General features: G+C 42.6%; 1 protein-coding gene across 1 annotated transcript in view; it reads left to right on the top strand.

Moving 5' to 3' along the window:
* SHISA9 (shisa family member 9) overlaps positions 1-17,344 on the top strand; it is a 221,228-nt gene that overhangs the window by 181,376 nt on the left and 22,508 nt on the right. The window contains exon 3 of the mRNA XM_070955272.1: positions 12,598-12,753. Within this exon, the coding sequence (XP_070811373.1) occupies positions 12,598-12,753 (156 nt within the window). The remainder of the gene's footprint in view (positions 1-12,597; positions 12,754-17,344) is intronic.

The raw sequence follows: 17,344 nt of genomic DNA, 5'->3' as shown, positions 1-17,344 counted from the left end.
AAACTCAAGGTAGAATGGAAAACAATGTATTTAAAAATACATCTTTAAATTAGGGACTGAGATTTTGGTCTGTTCTTCAAATATTATACATTTGTCAAGCACCGGGGAAATCAAAAGATACCAGGCAGTTCAAATGAGTATAAAGCTTAAGCTCTCTACAAAAATCTGACCTACTAAGGTCAGGGAAATAAGCGGGAATTAAGAAGGCATTCGTGGTGGGCTGGACTTAGCTCTCTTGTGGGCATGCAGGGATTTGTGACTTATGACACATTTGACCCCTCCCTCTAGCTCAGCCTACATCGTTAGTTTAAATAAAAAAAAGGGAATTAACTAGGTCAGAAATAATAGAAATCTTTTTTCTCTCTCTCTCTCCCTCTCTCCCTCCCTCTTTCTTTCTCTCTCTCTCTCTCAGAGAAGCATCACCCAAATCTTTCAATGGGAATGTGTTTTGTGTGAGTGTTACTTCTCACACTGATACAATGCAATAGCTAAATAGTCAAACTAGCAGTTACAAAAACGTCTGTCGCAAAAAAAAAATCCCAAACAAACTTCCACCCTCTTTTCATCATTATTATTATTATTATTATTTATTATTATTTATTGAATTTCTATACCGCCCTACTCCCGAAGGACTCAGGGCGGTGTACAGCCATGAAATAAAATAAATAATAAATAGATATACAAAATTTAAAATCAAATAAAATGAATTAAATAAATTTGGCTGAATTAATACCCATAATTTAAAATACCCATAATTTTAAAATACATTAAAAATTTTAAATTTACGCTTAAAAGGGAGAAGATTTAGGCGAGGCCCGCTTGATGAAATAAAAGCGTCTTCAACTCGCGGCGGAAGGTGCGCAGATCCGGAATCCTCCGTATCTCTGGGGGGAGCTCATTCCAGATCGTCGGTGCCCCCACAGAGAAGGCTCTCCCCCTAGGGGCCGACAGCCGACATTGTTTGGCCGATGACACCTGGAGGAGCCCCTCTCTGTGGGAGCGTACTGGTCGGTGGGAGGCTGTTGGTGGTAGTAGGCGGTCCCGTAAATAAATGAGTTTGCTTCCATACATTAGTTACACCTTTTTTTTATTAACAATACAGGTAGTCCTTGACTTATGACCACAACTGAGCCCAGAATTTCTATTGTTAAGTGGGACATTGGTGAAGAGAGTTCTGCCCCATCTTACGACCTTTCTCGCCGCAGCTGTTAAGTGAATCTCTCCAGCTGATAAGTTAGTAATTTGGCTGTTAAGTGAATCTGGCTTCCCCCATTGTCAGAAGGTCGCCAAAGGTGTTCCCGTGACCTTGGAACAAAGCAACAGTCATAAATATGAACCAATCGCCAAGCCTCTGAATTTTGATCACATGATCATGAGGCTGCTGCAGTGATGGGATTCAGCCGGTTCTATCCGGTTCGGGCAAACTGGTAGCGGCGGCGGTGGGAGGCTTCACCCAGCCGCCCGGATGTCATCACGTCCTGTTTTTGACATTCTGCGCATGCGCAAAAGATCCTGCGCTCGTGCGCTCACGTTTGTGAACTGGTAGCAAAAGTAAGTGAATACTATCCCTGGGCTGCTGCAAAGGTTGTAACTGTGAAAAATGGTTAAACGTCGCTTTTTTCAGTGCCACTGTAACTTTGAATGGCCTAAATCAGAGGTCAGCAACCTGTGGCTCTGGAGCCGCATGTGGCTCTTTCACCCTCTGCTGCGGCTCCCTGTCACTCAAAATATGCATCACAACCGCCAATGTGCAACACCCGTCAGCAGGCAATTATTGAGCTTTTCAACCCCCGGTAGGCCAACCATGGATAAATCCAAGAAAAGAAAAAATTCAGAAGAAAACAGAACGTTTAATTCAACTACATTTGCTAGTTTTGTGGCCGCTCAAGAAATAGTCAGGCACGGGAAGGGTTTTGTGGCTCCCGGTGTTTTCTTTTCTGTGGGAAATGGATCCAAATAGCTCTTTGAGTGTTTAAGGTTGCAGACCCCTGGCCTAAATGAACCGTTGTAAGTCAAGGACTACTGCAATTATCTTATTCATTATACATTACTATATGCCTAAGCATCTTAGGGACTTGCTGGAATTCTGCTCTTGCATTCTTCTCTTAATAAAAATTCCTCATCAGAACTCTCGGAGACTGATCCAGTGGATTAACTGCCCCTAATCCAGACTGATTATAGGAAAGCGTATAGTGTAGTGCTCTCCCGAAGAACATGGTTTTATGGATATTTGGCTATTTTAGTACAGCCTTTGCTTTTAGCAATCAATACCTGTCCACGTGCGAGAAGATGGAATTTCAATCCTTAGTCATGATGTGCACGATCAAAAATATATCAAGGGACACGCAATAAATCTCGGCTTGAATTATGTTGCTACCGAAAACTGTAGTATAGTAACAGTCAAGGCAAGAATGACGAATCAGGCTAATTTTGTGTTGGGAGGTCTTTAATATTTTGAAATCCTGATATTTGCATATTTCCGAATGCAGAAACAGGACAGATGGCCTCATGGTTATATATGTGACAGATACACTTCTTTTTATTGAATCCTAATTAAGGGACGTGGTGGCTCCGGGGCTAAGACTCTGAGCTTGTCGATCGAAAGGTCGGCAGTTCAGCAGTTCGAATCCCTAGTGCCGCAGGCAGAAGGGTTGGGTTTTTTAAAATTTAATTTTATTTATTTTTATATGCCACCCTTCTCCAGAGACTCAGGGCGGCTTACAATGCGTTAAGCAATATCCTTCATACTTTTGTATATTTTATACAAAGTCAGCTTATTGCCCCCGCAAACCGGGTCCTCATTTTACCCACCTTAGAAAGGATGGAAGGCTGAGTCGACCTTGAGCCTGGTGAGAATTGAACTCGCAGTAATTGCAGGCAGCTGGATGTTAAATGCTGCCTTAGTAGGAGGCATTAGCCTCCTACGCCACTCAGGCTCCAGGTTAAGGAACAATCTGACCACATGGGATGGGGAACCAACATCTAATTTGCAGCAATGAATTGTTGACGTGTGTTGACTGTCAACGCTTGAATTGGCTTGTTTTTTGTTTTTTGTTTTTGACAAAGGCACCAAGAAGATGGCCAACTTTTAGTCGACTTTTTGTTCTGTTCATAACAATTGTTTCTTTCTTTCTTTTTCCCTTCCCCTGTTCCTTGTCTATTTCCATCATTAGAGTTATTGAAGTTATATTATTCATTAACACAGCTGTATGCGCATATACTTTTCTTGCTAATTAGTTCAGCACAATAAAGCCATATTAAAGAAGGCTATTAATGTGTGCAACTCCGAGCAGCAACGTTGGCTGTGGATAGGTAGGAAAATCCAGGTCCTGCTGGATGGCACAAATACTAAGAGCCCTGGTGGCACAGTGGTTAGAGTGCAGAATTGCAGGCTGACATTGCCCGTAGTCTGGAGTTTGACCCTGACTGGCTCAAGGTTGACTCAGCCTTCCATCCTTCTGAAGTCAGTAAAATGAGAACCCAGATTATTGGGGGCAAGATTCTTAAACCATTAAGAGGGCTGTAAAGTACTAGGGAGCGGTATATAAGCATAGGTGCTATTGCTATTGCTATTTAATAAATGGGACCCAGTGCATGCCAACTTGCCTTCAGTAGCGGCCAAAATTGTGGAAGCCTTTTGGGAAAAGTGTATTTTTGAGGTTTGATGGCTAATAACACCACTTTTTTTTTTTTTTTTTTGGAGTTTCAAGATCATCATATTTCACTGCTGGAATGGCCAGGGAATAGCCCAGACCTTCACCCAATTGATGTGTTAGTCAGAAGTGACCCAGCAATAAAACCCAGTTAATAGAAGCCATCCTTCAATCTCGGTTTCACATTAGAACAGCTGCAGAACTGAAAGACTTGGTTCACTCCACGGGAAGACGTTGTAAGGCCGTCATTCATGCTAAAGGTTACCCAACTAAGCATTAACTGACATGGCGATCATTTTTGTATATCTCTTTTACCATTTACCTTTACTTTCTTCTTCTCCTCCCCTTCTCTTCCTTCCTCCTTTTCCTCCTCCTTCCTTCTATCTTCCTCTCCTTCTCTTTCCTACGATATTTGTTTATCTCGTTTTTTTTCTACGTGTTTATACTGTAACTGCTATTCTAATAGCAAATCCTTCCTAAAAGCTATCGCATTACATTCTTGATTCAATTATCTTTCCATTTAATTTAATTAATTTAATTTAATGAATTCAATTTATATGCCACCCCTCTCCGAAGACTCAGGGCAGCTCACAATACATTTTAAAAAATCATTATAAAAAAACATTTAAAAATTAAAAACATTAAAAACACTAAAAACTCATTCACGCCATTCATGGCCGGATCTCGCCAGATCACAAGAGTGAGATAACCTGGCCCTGAGCCATGTAGGGCTTTAAAAGTAATAACCAACACCTTGAATTGTGATTGGAGACCAATAGGGAGCCAATGCAGCTCACGGAGAATTGGTGTAATGTGGGTGTATCTAGGTGCATTGATATATAATTCTATGGTACTACTCCAAAAAAAAAAAAAAAGTGCTATTAGGTAGTTTTAGAAAATACACTTTTCCCAAAAAGGTTTCCACAATTTTGGCCACTATTGTAGATCAGATGGAATGGGCAGGTAAAAAAATGGAGAAAGACAGCTCTGCAGATAACATGATCTCATGCCGTCAGAGGCTTTATAGACGGTGATCAACTATCTCCTATACGTGCAGTAAAGGTAATGGTTGCCCTGTCCATCCCATGAGATGATCCCATGAATATGAGGATGCTACAACAGTCGTACACGTGAAAAAATAGTCACAATAGTCACTTTTTTCAGGGCCACTAAATGATTGATTTTAAATCAAGGACTAACCATGAAATACAAAATTGGATTTATTAAATCTGTTGTTGATTAGTACATCACATTCTGGCTATAGACTCCTTCTCTTTCTTGCCCTTTCTCTCTCTCTCTTTCTTTCTCTCTCTCCCTCCCCTCCCTCCCTCTCTCTCCTCCTTCCCTCCCTCCGTCCCTCCTTCCTCCCTCGCTCTCTCCCTCCCTCCCACTCTCCCTCCCTCTCTCTCCTCCTTCCCTCCCTCCCTCCTTCCTCCCTCCCTCTCTCCCTCCCTCTCTCTCCCTCCCTTCTTCCTCTCTCTCTCTCCCTCCCTCCCACTCTCCCTCCCTCCCTCCCTCTCTCTCTATCCCTCTCTCCTTCCCTCTCTCCTTCCCTTCCTCCCTCTCTCTCCCTCCCCTCCCTCTCTCTCTCCCTCCCTCCCTCTCTGTCTCTTTATCCCTCCCTCCCTCCCTCTCTCCCTCTCTCCCTCTCTCTGTCTCTCTCTCTCTCTCTCTCCGATGTGCTCTAGCTTATTTTAAACCTCTGCGCGTAGAAAGGAAGAAAAAGATGATCTCAGATATTTTGTGTAGCTGCTGCTTCTTCTTCTTCTTTTTTTTTTTCCTCCTGGTGTACCACAACCTGAGCAGCATTTGAACATGACAAATAATTAGAGGCTGTACGGGCGAGTGCCTTTTTCACATTCTAACGCAGTCCCAGAGGACAGGCTGTTGATGATGAACTAGAGGATTCCTTTCCTAATAGAGAATCGGCACAGCAAGACAAGGCTGTGTTAGACCTTCTTTTCAGCTGACAATACTTGTAAATATTTGCTGTTCTTAAAGGCCGGGCTTTCTGCAACCCGAAATTTAGATGAGCAATAGCAATGACACTTGGACTTACATACCGCTTCACAGTGCTTTACAGCCTTCTCTAAGTGGTTTTCAGAGTCAGCCTCTTGCCCCCAACAATCTAGGTCCTCGTTTTACCAACCTCGGAAGGATGGAAGGCTGAGTCAACCTTGAGCCAATCAGGATCGAACTCCAGACTGCAGGCAGAGTCAGCCTGCAATACCGCATTCTAACCCCTGTGCCACCAGGACACCTAATGCAACATCCAATCAACTACAGCAATAGCAATAGCACTTAGACTTATATACTGCTTTCACAGGGCTCTACAGCCCTCTTTAAGTGGTTTACAGAGTCAGCATCTTGCCCCCAACAATCTGGGTCCTCATTTTACCCACCTCGGAAGAATGAAAGGCTGAGTCAATGGCCATAGCACTTAGACTTATATACCGCTTCACAGTACTTTACATCCCTTTCTAAGTGGTCTACAGAGTCAGTCTGTTCCCCCCACAACAATCTGGGTTCTCATTTTACTGACCTTGGAAGGATGGAAGGCTGAGTCAACCTTGAGCCGGTGAGACTCAAACTGCCGAAGTGCAGTACTGCATTCTAACCATTGCTCCCTCACGGCTCTTGATACTTGAAAGTACTCGTGCATCTTGTCCAGAAAGAGTATAAGAAGCTAAAGTGAACCCATTTAAGTCTTCTAGATGCCACAGTGTCCAACCAAAGGGATCAATGAACCTCACCAGCATGGTCAAAAAAAAAAAGCTGCCATCATTTCCGATGATGACTTCCTAGCTATTGATAGCAACGATATACAGTCTATGAAGTAGATTGCCTACAGCCTTGAGGGAGGGAGGATGAGGGTCACAGTGGGTGTCATGGGGCTGCAAAGTGGGAAGGACCACATCACCAGAGGTGGGCTGCTGGGGGTTCACAGAGGTTCGGGAGAACCTCTAGCGAAGATTCTGTGCAGTTTGGAGAACCCCCAAATCCCACTCCTGGCTGGCCCCGTCCACCCCATCCCTCCCCTCCCAGGAGTCCCCACGCAGCCTGTTTTGGATGCAGGATGCTTGCGGACTTTCAGGGAGGGTGAAAAACAAACCTACTGGAAGTTCAGGAAGTCTGGAAACAAGCTTGTTTCCAGTCTTCAGAGGGCCTCTGGAGCCTGAGGAGGCTCTTTTCGCCCTCCCGGAGGCTCAAGAAAAGCCTCCAGAGCCTGGGGAGGGCAAAAATGCCCTCCCTCAACTGTGGTGCAGGAGGCCAACTAGGCCACGCCCAGCCAGCAACCGGGCAGAGAACCCCTTGCTAAAATTTGTGAATCCCACCCACCCCTGCACATCACACAAACCTAGGTGAAGCTAAAAACCCTTTCTTAAACGTTCGGATTTTTTTTTTTAAATTTGATTTATATGCCGCCCTTCTCCGGAGACTCAGGGTGGCTTACAGTGTGTTAAGCAATAGCCTTCATTCTTTTGTATATTTTATACAAAGTCAGCTTATTGCCCCCACAAACTGGGTCCTCAATTTACCTACCTTAGAAAGGATGGAAGGCTGAGTCGACCTTGAGCCTGGTGAGATTCGAACTTACAGTAATTGCAGACAGCTGAATGTTAATCACAATGCTATCAGTCTGCTGAGCCACCAGGCCCCTCTGGTGGCTCAGCAGGGGAGGAGGCCTTTAAAAATAAATCCTTGGCCGGTTTTCTGGTATAAATGTCAACGTCCCCTCCCTAGGAGCTCAACGTTGGCTGATTTCATAGACCCCGTCCACGTAATTTCTTTGGCACGAATATGAAAATGGCTTGCTATTGTCATCCACCGGGAGGCTTTCATTGATTTCAAACTTGTCATTAGCGAGATGGGAAAACAGAACGAGACGCTTTGATTGATGGGGAGCCAGAACTCAGAACCCGTTGTCAACACACGGGCAGGACTGCAGTATGTTATCATGCGGTACATTATAATGCACCAACCTTTCAGCAGCCGCTGGAGATGAGCAAGGATGGCAGAAGGAATGACGACATCGGGGCGGCAGCATCACAATGCAAGCTCAGGCCCTTCCTGTTACAGGGAGACTTGAACCATTCATTTAGTGATGTTCAAAGTTACAAGAAGGGGCGCGGTGGCTCAGGGGCTAAGACGTTGAGCTTGTCGATCGAAAGGTCGGCAGTTCAGCGGTTCGAATCCCTAGTGCCGCGTAACGGGGTGAGCTCCCGTAACTTGTCCCAGCTTCTGCCAACCGAGCAGTTCGAAAGCAGGTAAAAAATGCAAGTAGAAAAATAGGGACCACCTTTGGTGGGAAGGTCACAGCGTTCCGTGCGCCTTTGGTGTTGAGTCATGCCAACCACATGACCACGGAGACGTCTTCGGGCAGCGCTGGCTCTTCGGCTTTGAAACAGAGATGAGCACCGCCCCCTAGAGTCAGGAACGACTAGCACATATGTGCGAGGGGAACCTTTACCTTTACCTAAAGTTACAACAGCCCTGAAAAAATCGATTTAGGATCATCTTTCACACTTATGACTGTTGCAGGATCCCCATGATCACATGATTAAAACTCAGACACTCAGCAACTGGCTCATATTTATGGCGGTTGCGGTGTCCCTCCCCCCCGGGTCATGTGATCATCCTTTGAGACCTTCTGATCAGGAAAGTCCGTGGGGAAGCTAGATTCACTTAACCACCGTGTCACTAACTTAATCACTTAATCACTAACTTAACCACCGTGGCAAAAAAGGTCATAAAATGAACCGAAACTCAACTTAGCAACGGTCTCGCTTAGTGATGGAAATGTTGGGCTCAATTGTGGTCGTAAGTCGAGGACTACCTGCACATCTGTTGCTTCCTTCCTGACGAAGGCAGCAAACTCTTGCACATGCCATCGTCTTCTCGTCTCAAAGTTTGACATTGTGGCCTCTAATATGCCGTAGCATTTACAACCCCTTCCGATTAATTTCAAGATCCGGCAAGGTTTGACATTTGAATGAGACTTCCCCATATTTTGGACAATTCTTATCATTTTTAATTACATCTTCAAGAATGTGTACCTAATCATTTAAGATGTCTCTCTCTTCATCTCCCTCTCTCTCTCTCCATCTAATCTATCTATCTATATCTATCTATCTATCCAGGGGTGAAATATACTTACCTTCCTTACTGGTTCAGAAGTGCATGTCACATACGCGCGCAGACCTTCTGCACATGTGCAGAAGGTAATGAACACATTACTTCCTGGTTAAAACCAGGAAGTAACAACACCCAGGCGGGTGAGTGAAGCTTCACTCCCCCATCGCTATCAGATCGCCGAACCAGCCACCACGATCGCTACCAGATCGCCCGATCCAGTGCGAACCGGGAGTATTTCACCCCTGTATCTATCTATCTATCTATCTATACTGCTCAAAAAAATAAAGGGAACACAAGCAGAAGACATCCAAGATCTGAATGAATGAAATAGCCTTATTAAATACTTTGTTCTTTACATACAGTAGTTTATACACTGCTCAAACAACTAAAGGGAACACAAAATTACTGTATGTAATGAACAAAGTATTTAATAAGGCTATTTCATTCATTCAGATCTCGGATGTCTTCTGCTTGTGTTCCCTTTATTTTTTTGAGCAGTGTATATTTATCTATCATCTATCAATAGCTCTGTCTCTATCTGACTATCTAATGGATATCTATCTATCCATCTAATCTTACATCTATCTATCCTCTACCTATCTATCTATCTATCTATCTATCTATCTATCTATCTATCTATCTATCCATCTATCATCTATCTATATCTCTGTCTCTATCTGACTATCTAATGGAAATCTATCTATCCATCTAATCTTACATCTCTCTATCTATCTATCTATCTATCCATTTATCATCTATCATCTATCATCTATCAATATCTGTCTCTATCTATCTATCTATCTATCTATCTATCTATCTATCTATCCATCTATCATCTATCTATATCTCTGTCTCTATCTGACTATCTAATGGAAATCTATCTATCCATCTAATCTTACATCTCTCTATCTATCTATCTATCTATCCATTTATCATCTATCATCTATCATCTATCAATATCTGTCTCTATCTATCTATCTATCTATCTATCTATCTATCTATCTATCTATCTATCTATCCTCTATCTATATCTCTGTCTCTATCTGACTATCTAATGGAAATATATCTATCCATCTAATCTTACATCTATCTATCTATCTATCTATCTATCTATCTATCTATCTATCTATCCATCTATCATCTATCATCTATCAATATCTGTCTCTATCTATCTATCTATCTATCTATCTATCTATCTATCTATCTATCCATCCATCCATCCATCCATCCATCTATCATCTATCATCTATCAATATCTGTCTTTATCTGTCTATCTATCCAGGGGTGCATTCTACTTATCTTTACTACATGTTCGCAATGGGGCCATGCACACATGTGCAGAAACGTTCTGATGATGTCAGTGTCGATGGGTGGAGCCTCCTGCTGGTTTTACTACCGGTTCTATAGAACCGGTGCGAACCAGGGGCAACCCACCACTGTATCCATCCATCTATCTATCTATCTATCTATCTATCTATCTATCTATCTATCTATCTATCTATCTATTGTCCCCCCTTTCAAGCGTGTTCTACTGTGTAATAGCCCTCTGACGCAGACCCCACAAAAATAGGGTGTCGATTTCTCCACTTCCTCCCTCTCTCTAATTATTATGGGGTGAAATTGCAGGGCTGACTTCGAGGATGCAAAAGAGGGGGGGGAATAGATGTAACTTTCTTTCTCCACCCTCTCTTAACTCCCCCACTTTGTTTTCTTCCGTTTCTTGTCTCCTTTCATTTTCTACTCTCTTTGCAACTGCTTATTTAGTAATAGATTCTGTTTCCTGCTTCTTTCCTCTGTCTCGCCTTACTCTGCACATATACCCAGCTCTTTGCTTCTCTTGTTGACAATTCCTCCTTCGGGGGCATAAGCACTCCAGGCTCCATTGAGAGAGAGAAAAACACAGCCAAATTCAGGCACGCCCCGAGCAGTCATTTCATTTTTTTGCTGTTTTTCTTGCGGGCTCCTAGGAAGGGAGCTGAATGCAAAGGGTTCTAAAGGAAGGGAGAACAGCAGAATCGCTGGAGTAGCCAAGTGTTCTTCACAATCAGCTTGCAACCCAGAGACACCTTCCGGCTGGTAATCACTTAGAGGTGGACGATTTGACTCATGAGTTACTACACTGCAAATTTTACGAGGCACCTAGAGCTAAATTCATTACGCTCAGGTTAATCCAACGGAATCCGTCTAGATTAGAAGAAGGGGGGGGAATCTATTTTTGTTGTTGTCCGATGAAGACAACTATGTGATAAAAACATGGCATTGTTGCAGTGGTGAGATCCAATTTTTTTTACTACCGGTTCTGGGGGAGTGACTTGGTGGGTGTGGCTTGGTGGGTGTGGCAGGGGAAGGATACTGCAAACTCTCCATTCCCACCCCACTCCAGGGGAAGGATATTGCATAAAATCTCCATTACCACCCCACTCTGGGACCAACCAGAGGTGGTGTTTGCCAGTTCTCCAAACTACTCAAAATCTCCGCTACCGATTCTCTAGAACCTGTCAGAAAACTGCTGGATTTCACCCCTGCATTTTTGGCAATGGCGGCAAGGAAGATACAAAAAAACAGCACCTTCTGAAAAACAGTGCTGTGAATATTAGAGCGGATGCATTGAGCTGATAGGATTGCTGTAGTTTTATATGCAACTTGCTCAAAGCTATGGCTGCAAGCCAGTGTTTAAATGCAATACAAAGAAGAGGACAAGCCCCACTCCTTTCTAGCACTGAGGATGTTACTCAGTTAGGTAATGAAACGTCTGCAAGAAAACAAACCGAGCTCAGAGAGCACCAAAGATCCTACCATTCAATCCTGAGCTATAAGTATTCTTTTCTAGTGCTACAATACAATACAACAAAGAGAGAGAGAGAGAGAGAGAGAGAGAGAGAGAGAGAGAGAGAGAGAGAGAGAGAGAGAGAGAGGGAGGGAGGGAGGGAGGGAGGGAGGGAGGGAGGGAGGGAGAGAATAGCATAGTGGCTGGAAAAATGGTTTCTTTCACATGGGGCTTGAGGGATACCTTCATGATGATGATGATGATGATGATGATGATGATGATGATGATGATGATGATGATGGATATGGCAGTGCCTAGAGACAGTGGAATGGAAGAGAAAGAACTGGAGAAGATAACGAAATACAAAGCCCTACAAATAGAAATAGAGCGACTATGGCAAAGGCAAGCAAGGGTAATACCAATAGTAATAGACGCCTTGGGTGGAGTCCCAAAACAACTGGAGCACCACTTGAACACCATTGGCATTGACAAATTTTTCCCCCCCCCCAAAAAAGAGGGTGAAAATCTGGGTGCGTTTTTTACTCCGAATGTAGCCCCGCCCAGCTTCTCAAACAGAGGTTTCAGAGGCTGAAAAAAGCACCAGAAACGAAGCTGCAGAAAAAAAAAGCCTCTAAACAGAGCTGTAGAAAAAAAGCCTCAGAAACAGAGTTTCAGAGGCTTTTTTTCTGAAATTCTGTTTCGGAGGCTTTCAGAGGCAGGAAAAAGTTTCAGAGGCAGAAAAAAAAGCAAAAAAAAAAAAGCAAGGCACAGAGCTCATAACCAATGAACCTGTTGCTAAAATTCACCTCTGGGAACAGCTGATTCCCGATCCACCCACCAATCAGCTTTTTTCTTATTTTCCTCCCAAAAAACTAAGGTGCATCTTATACTCCGGTGCGTCTTATACTCTGAAAAATACGGTAATGAGCTGGTCTGCAGTGTTTATCATGGGTTTGTTTGTTTTTTGCTTGCTTGGACTCTGGCTGAAATCCTATTTGTTTTCAGAAAAGGTGACTTCCTCTATTTTTTCCCCCCCCACAGATGCCACCCAGATGAATAATGTCGTACCAACATCACCTCTGCTTCCACAACTGGCTCACCCACACTCTTACCCAAGCATGGGACAGATTACAAATCCATACGAACAACAGCCTCCTGGAAAGGAACTGAATAAGTATGCATCCCTAAAAGCAGTAGGTAAGCATAGAAAAACGCAGCTTCCTCTTGACTTTGTGCATATCAGATGCAGTTTCAATATCTCAGTTTTTTTTTTTTGTTGTTGTTGTTGTTTTTTTAATTTGATTTATATGCCGCCCTTCTCCGGAGACTCAGGGTGGCTTACAATGCGTTAAGCAATAGCCTTCATACTTTTGTATATTTATACAAAGTCAGCTTATTGCCCCCACAATCCGGGTCCTCAATTTACCTACCTTAGAAAGGATGGAAGGCTGAGTCAACCTTGAGCCTGGGGAGATTCGAACTTACAGTAATTGCAGACAGCTGGTGTTAATCACAATGCTATCAGTCTGCTGACCCACCAGGCCCTTTTTATATATATATATTTATTCTGTACTAAGAAGAAATCTCAGATAGATCCACTTTGCGGGTCCAGTGTTTATATATAACTTTATTTATTGATTAGCCCTTGGGCCATATCAAAGTGCAGAGTTCCAGAAAAAAACTTATTACAAAAGTTTGATAAAACAATTTAAATGAAATTGGAATAACGCACAATTTAAAATGAAATTAGAATCAAATACGATCTAAAATGAAATCGGAATAAAGTACAATAATTTGAGATACAAATTAAATATGATTAGAATTATATTATAATGTCACCCCTGCATCTACCCAATCAGTCTTAAAACTACTATTGAAATTACATTATTAAATCTAATGATCTTTCCGACAATCTACCACATTCTGCTGCACCAACTTTGTCCTTTTTTCCATCAACTTTACCGCAAATTTGGCAATCCTATTTATAGGAGGGACATATTACAGGCCATCCTCTTTTACTGACCGCAATCGTATGCGGCAACTTGGCCATTAAGCAAAGCAAGCGCTAAGTGAAACCACAATTGTGCTTCCAAAGTGCTTTTCAAAAGGCAACGGGATTTTCTTGGGGTTTTTTTTTTTCCCCCTCTTGAAAACGTTTTGCTTCTGATCTAAGAAGCTTCATCAGTTCATTTCATAACTGTGGAAGCTTCCTGGAGCCGAAGCGAAATATTTTCAAGGGAAAAAAAACAACAGCAAGGAAGTCCAGTTGCCTTTGGAAAAACACCTTTGGGAAAACCATGACCTGGATGATGGAGAATCTCCATAGACACAACTGTGCTTATGATCTGATTTTAGTTACCCTTTGCTTTGCAGACCTGTAAAAGACTTCAGTGCAAGGATTGATCTAGCACTGATGATGTAGCTAGTTGGGTAATGAAACATCTGCATAATCATCATCATCATCATCATCATCATCGACCATCTGATCAGTGGGTGCAGCAAAATTTCACAAACCGACTACCTACAACGCCATGACCGCGTTGCTAAGATCATTCACTGGAAATTGTGCCAGAAGTTTGGATTTGAGTATAGCAAAAACCACTGGGAACATCAGGTTGAGAAAGTTTTAGAGAATGAGAAACTCAAGATCTTGTGGGACTTTAGGATTCAGACTGACAGGCACTTGGTCCACAATGCACCTGACATAACAATAGTTGAAAAGAAAAAAAGTATGGTTCATTGACATTGCAATACCTGGTGATGCACGGATTGAAGATAAGCAGCAAGAAAAAAATCACAAAGTACCGGGACTTGCAAATTGAAGTTGAGCGACTGTGGAAAAAGAAATCGTGTGTTGTCCTGATTGTAATTGGAGCCGTTGGAGCAATACCCAAAGGGCTACCCCGCTATTTAGAAATTCTAAATTTGCCGGACTTGAACATTTTGACTCTACAAAAAACCACCTTACCCGGAACAGCTTACATCCTCCGACGATACCTTAACAGTTCCTAGGTCCTTGGTTAGGACTCGAGCTGCTGAGCTATTAACCAGCCTCAAAGGCTGTGAATCTCACCAAAGATTAACAATAATAATAATAACCATCTCAGAGAGCATCGAGGATCCCTCATTTCAACCTGGAGCTACAAATATTCTATTTTTAAAGTTATCGTATTTTTTGGAGTATAAGATGCACCTTTTTCCCCCCTAAAAGGGGGTGAAAATTTGGGTGCATCTTAAACACCGAATGTAGCCCCGCCTACCCACTGGCCTCTGCCTCCCAGCAATTTACCTCCTTGCAGCAAGCAGCAGAAAGAAACAGCCCATTTCAACTTCAGCACAGCCTAATTAGCACAAGTTGATTGTCCCTTGGATCGGCCTCCCAACTCTCAGCTGTTCCAAGCTGCAGGGATTACCATTGCCTATTGCTGTGCGGGCCTCTGCTGCTTGCTGCAAGGAGGCAAATTGCTGGGAGCAGTTTTTTTTTTCTTGTGCTAATCAAGCTATGCTGAAAATGAAAATGAAAGTAAAGCAGGCTATTTGCTGTTTGCTGCAATGAGGCAAAATTGCTGGGAGCAGTTTTTTTTTCTTGTGCTAATCAAGCTATGCTGAAAATGAAAATGAAAGTAAAGCAGGCTATTTGCTGTTTGCTGCAACGAGGCAAAATTGCTGGGAGGCAGAGACAGAGGCAGATTTCTCTTTCTTGTTTTCCTCACCAAAAAAAGGTAGGTGCGTCTTATAGTCCGAAGCATCTTATACTCTGAAAAATACGGTACTTTTTCATCACTGTTGGAACTGCAAACTAGCAAAATGACTAAATGAGCGATAGCTACATGACAACTTCAGGACCTTGGACAGTGCTAATGGGGTTAATTGGTCTTGGGTGTATCATGTGCTCACTAGCAGAGATGCTGTTTCAGCAAAAGTCTCGAAATGAGAGATATTTAGGCTTTATTTGCCTACCGTGCTTGATTTGAACATAAGGTGGCATATGTTTTGTAGACTCCAAAACCCAATTAATACCGCCAGTCTCTCTCCAGTGAAATAGTCATTGCTGCCTGCTGCAGTGGTGAGTTTCACTTACTTTTGCTATTGCTTCGCTCGTGTGTGTGCCGCTTCTGCGTATGCGCAGAGCGTATTTGATGACATCCGGGTGGGTAGGCGGAGCCTCCCACCGCCACTGCTACCGGTTCGCGCGAACCGGAGCGAACCGGTAGTAACCTACCACTGGTCTGCTGCCATACGAAGGTGACAAAGTGGCAAAAATTGACGTGGGTACCTGAGGCAATCCTTTGCGACACTAATTGAAGTAGCATTTTAAAATGATTTCCACCCCCCTCCTTTTGGGAAGAAAAGCAGTGGGAAGTGAAGCCCTATATTCTCCAAAATACCAGCAGCTGTGAGTACTAAAAATATAATTATTGGCCAAACCTCTCCAGTTATCCTGGAATATCTCTTGCGGGTATAGGAAGGTGTTTGGACTAGGAGTGCCGGGAGCTGGCTGTGTAAGGCAAACAGGCCCTAAGAAAAGTGGAAGGATTTGATATTCTAATAATTTTACCGCTTCTAGATGCAGACATTGACCAAGGATATCATTGTCCGAATATAGAAGCAGAGCCATTGTTCCAGCAAAGATTATAAAACAAGTAAAGCATTAAGAGGGACAGTTTGGGGGTAATGGCCAAGGTGCTGGCTGAGAAACCAGGAAAACATTAGTTCTAGACCTCCCTTAGGCATGGAAGCCAGCTGGGTGAATTTGGGCCAGTTTCTCTCAGCTCTAGCTAGAGTGATTGTTGTGGGAAAAACAGGAAGCATTTGTGTGTGAAGATTATAGATAATAGGTAATAGATACAGGGAAGGTAGGTAGGTAGGTAGGTGGATGGATGGATGGATATGGATGTAGATAGGTAGAGAGATAGATATAGAAAGAGAGAGAGAACCATCTTAAGTGTGTATCCATCCATTCATCCATCCATGATAGATGGATGGATAGATAGATAGATAGATAGATAGATAGATAGATAGATAGATGATAGATGATAGATGATAGATAGATATAGATGATAGATATAGATGATAGATATAGATGATAGATAGACAGACAGACAGACAGATAGATATAGGGAGACAGAGATAGATAGATAGATAGATAGATAGATAGATAGATAGATAGATAGATAGATAGATAGATACAGATGATAGACAGACAGACAGACAGACAGACAGATATAGACAGAGATAGATGATAGATAGAGAGATAGATAGAGAGATAGATAGATAGATAGAGAGAGAGAGAGAGAGAGAGAGATAGAACCCTCTTAAGTATTTGTGTGTGTAGATGATGATATAGATAGATAGGCAGATAGACAGACAGACTAGATAGAAGATAGATAGATAGATAGATAGATAGATAGATAGATAGATAGATAGATAGATAGATAGAGATAGATAGATAGATAGATAGATATTGTTCTGCCTCAGCTACGGACCCCAAAGACACACAAAGTCCATACAAACCTTAGTTTACTAATTAAGGACTACTAATGAGCTTTCTTAGTAGTTGTTCAAACACAAGTACAGTTTAAATCAGTCTTTTCTGAACAAGGGCTGTTAATTTAACTTCATTAACAGCCGACAAGAATCCAAAGAATAATAACTCAATTCTGAGGCACAGTCTTTCAGATAACCATAATCTTACTGTGGTTGGCAGAATGCCCAGAAGCAATTTGCAGGAAAACTGACAAGAGATAAACAACAGCCGAATCAAACGTTTCTGGAATCAAGACGCGAA

Source organism: Pituophis catenifer, unplaced genomic scaffold (assembly GCF_029215685.1).
Source record: "Pituophis catenifer annectens isolate HBS135680 unplaced genomic scaffold, rPitCat1.0.hap2 SCAF_16, whole genome shotgun sequence".
NCBI classification, from domain to species: Eukaryota; Metazoa; Chordata; class Lepidosauria; order Squamata; family Colubridae; genus Pituophis; species Pituophis catenifer.
The sequence above is the reverse complement of the archived record's forward strand: the minus strand, read 5'-3'. Positions and strand labels throughout refer to the sequence as shown.